Below are 2,325 nucleotides of genomic sequence, written 5' to 3' on the forward strand. Positions count from 1 at the left end.
TGTTTAAATGTTGCATGTATATGAATGATAAGGGTTGGCTCTAAGATTTTTTTTTTTAAATCTATTTATTTGTTAATAATTTTAGTTTAGTTTAGATGATGGAACAGCTAAGATGGTACAATAGGTCCTATGTTGTCCCAAAATGTTATGTTGATGTACAGGAAACTGGTTTTGTAGGTTTCTTTAGATTTTTTTTTTTTTTTTAATAGTTAGTCTAGCCTACTACAAAACAAACTACAATTAATAAATTTTCTAACTAGGAACAGCACAGGTATGTCCCTATAAAGTTCATCAATAAAGTTAGAGGATAGTCTTTGAACTTTACATCAAACTTGACATTTCATTTTTAAACTTTAGTTCTTTCACTGAGATACAAGTCTCCTATAATTATAAACAAACTTTTGATAACAAAACAAGATCTTTTCAGTGTGATCTAATTATAACAATGTTTAGAAACAAGGCTGTTCCATCCTCTAAACTAAACCTGTTAAATAAATAAAAAATACTAAAGCCAGCCCTTATCATTCATATAGTTATCAAACTTTCTCTTAAACTCCCTTAAATTTATTGCCTTCACAACATCCAAAGGCAACTCATTTCAAAGGAAATAAGCAGATGTGTTTTTCTCCTCATAACTTCAAAAGAAAACAAAAACTGCATCTTGATCGTACAACAATTTCCCCACTAGTAATGGCAATTAACCTCATGACCGAACTTTTCCTAAGGATTTTTTTTCAACTGCACAATTATATTTTAACTTCATCATTTTTTAATACATAATGCCATACATATAAGCCTAAAAAATATGATCTAAAAATGAAGAATATTCCAGTAAATACATTTATTTATCAACTTTGGAATGGAATTTTATTATCTTAAATATGTTTTTTAATATTTATCTACTTGAACTTACTTATATAGATGAATTTTCAACTGCACAAATATTTTTAAAGGTGCACAATCTGTGATCAATTGCACACATGAAAAATCCCCATCTTATGTTTCAAACCTTCCAAAATCAAGATGCTTAAGAAACTCATTACTTGTCCCAGATAAGAACACAAGTAAAATAGTTATTTTCTTAAATAATCAAAGGTAGGAATCTTAACTCTAAATCAAACTTTTAGAGGTTATCCTAAATCTAAAACAAATTACTAGAAAAAAAAATCAAAATCTATTGTGCTTAAAATAAACTAATGGATCTAAAAACTTAGCAGACACGCACATGCACACACACAAATAATCAAATTATTTCTCTTTGAATGATAAGGTGACCTATACAACTCTATTAAATTACTTCTCTAAAGTTTTATTAGTTTTCATGATACAAACAAACCTAAACAAACAATTAGAAAATATTGGATTTAAACATTTAAGAGATTAAATTGTAAACTGTAAGAAGAGCACTTACTTGGCTATCTAATCCTAACATGATTATCATCAAGAAGAAGGCAGTAGCCCAAACAGGTGCCAAGGGCATCTCAGCTATTGCTTTTGGATAAGCAATAAATGCTAAACCAGGGCCTGGTAAAAATGAAGATAGATTCTAGGTAAGCCAAATTTAAAAGCAACAACACTTAAACAGTTTCATAGTTTACTTTGATACTTCAATTTTTTTTAAATGTATTTTAACAAAATCAATAGATATTCTTTTATTAAATAAGATATCTTAAAGAGATTACTTCTATAACATACCTAAGATAATAACAATATATAACAACACAATAAACAGCTTTTTAGTTATGGTGACAAAGTGATATTGTCCTTTTATCCTTACAAATTACATATGGTAATGTGTGTAGATTTAAAAAAACAGTGATCAGTTCTGGAAAGTGGATAACTTTTGGTGTCTTGGTTAATTATTGTTATAGGTTATTTTCCCTTTGGTACTGTACTGTTACAACAGTGGAAGTCACATGACGCTGGTAACACGTGATGAATTTCTCGAATGATTATGAATTATCAAGGAAGACAGAGTTTGATCGAGACGCCCTCTTTTTTAATATATAAGCCTGGCAGGGAAAGCCTGTGAGATGAATGAAGAAAGTTCCGGGTAATTTACGATTCTGTTTCGAGCTAGTGTGTGAAGTGTTATTTATAGCGTGTATTATAAAAGTAGTTATGTGTTATAAAAGTGATGAGAAATGTATTGTTTGGGAAATTACTGTGTGCTAAAAGTTTGTATCGAGAAAGAATAAACTGATTTAATCAAGAAAGGACTTGTATCGTTGAAGTTCCTCAGAAAGAATTTCTACCGAAGAAAGTATTCAAGCATTTGAGAGCAGCAAACCTCAAACTCCATCCCAAGAAATGCCACTTGTTCCA

General features: G+C 29.6%; 1 protein-coding gene across 1 annotated transcript in view; it reads right to left on the bottom strand.

The window, feature by feature from the left end:
* LOC106460840 (sodium- and chloride-dependent GABA transporter 2-like) overlaps positions 1-2,325 on the bottom strand; it is a 92,136-nt gene that overhangs the window by 39,624 nt on the left and 50,187 nt on the right. The window contains exon 7 of the mRNA XM_022387643.1: positions 1,412-1,546. Within this exon, the coding sequence (XP_022243351.1) occupies positions 1,412-1,546 (135 nt within the window). The remainder of the gene's footprint in view (positions 1-1,411; positions 1,547-2,325) is intronic.

This window comes from Limulus polyphemus, unplaced genomic scaffold, assembly GCF_000517525.1.
Source record: "Limulus polyphemus unplaced genomic scaffold, Limulus_polyphemus-2.1.2 Scaffold847, whole genome shotgun sequence".
NCBI classification, from domain to species: Eukaryota; Metazoa; Arthropoda; class Merostomata; order Xiphosura; family Limulidae; genus Limulus; species Limulus polyphemus.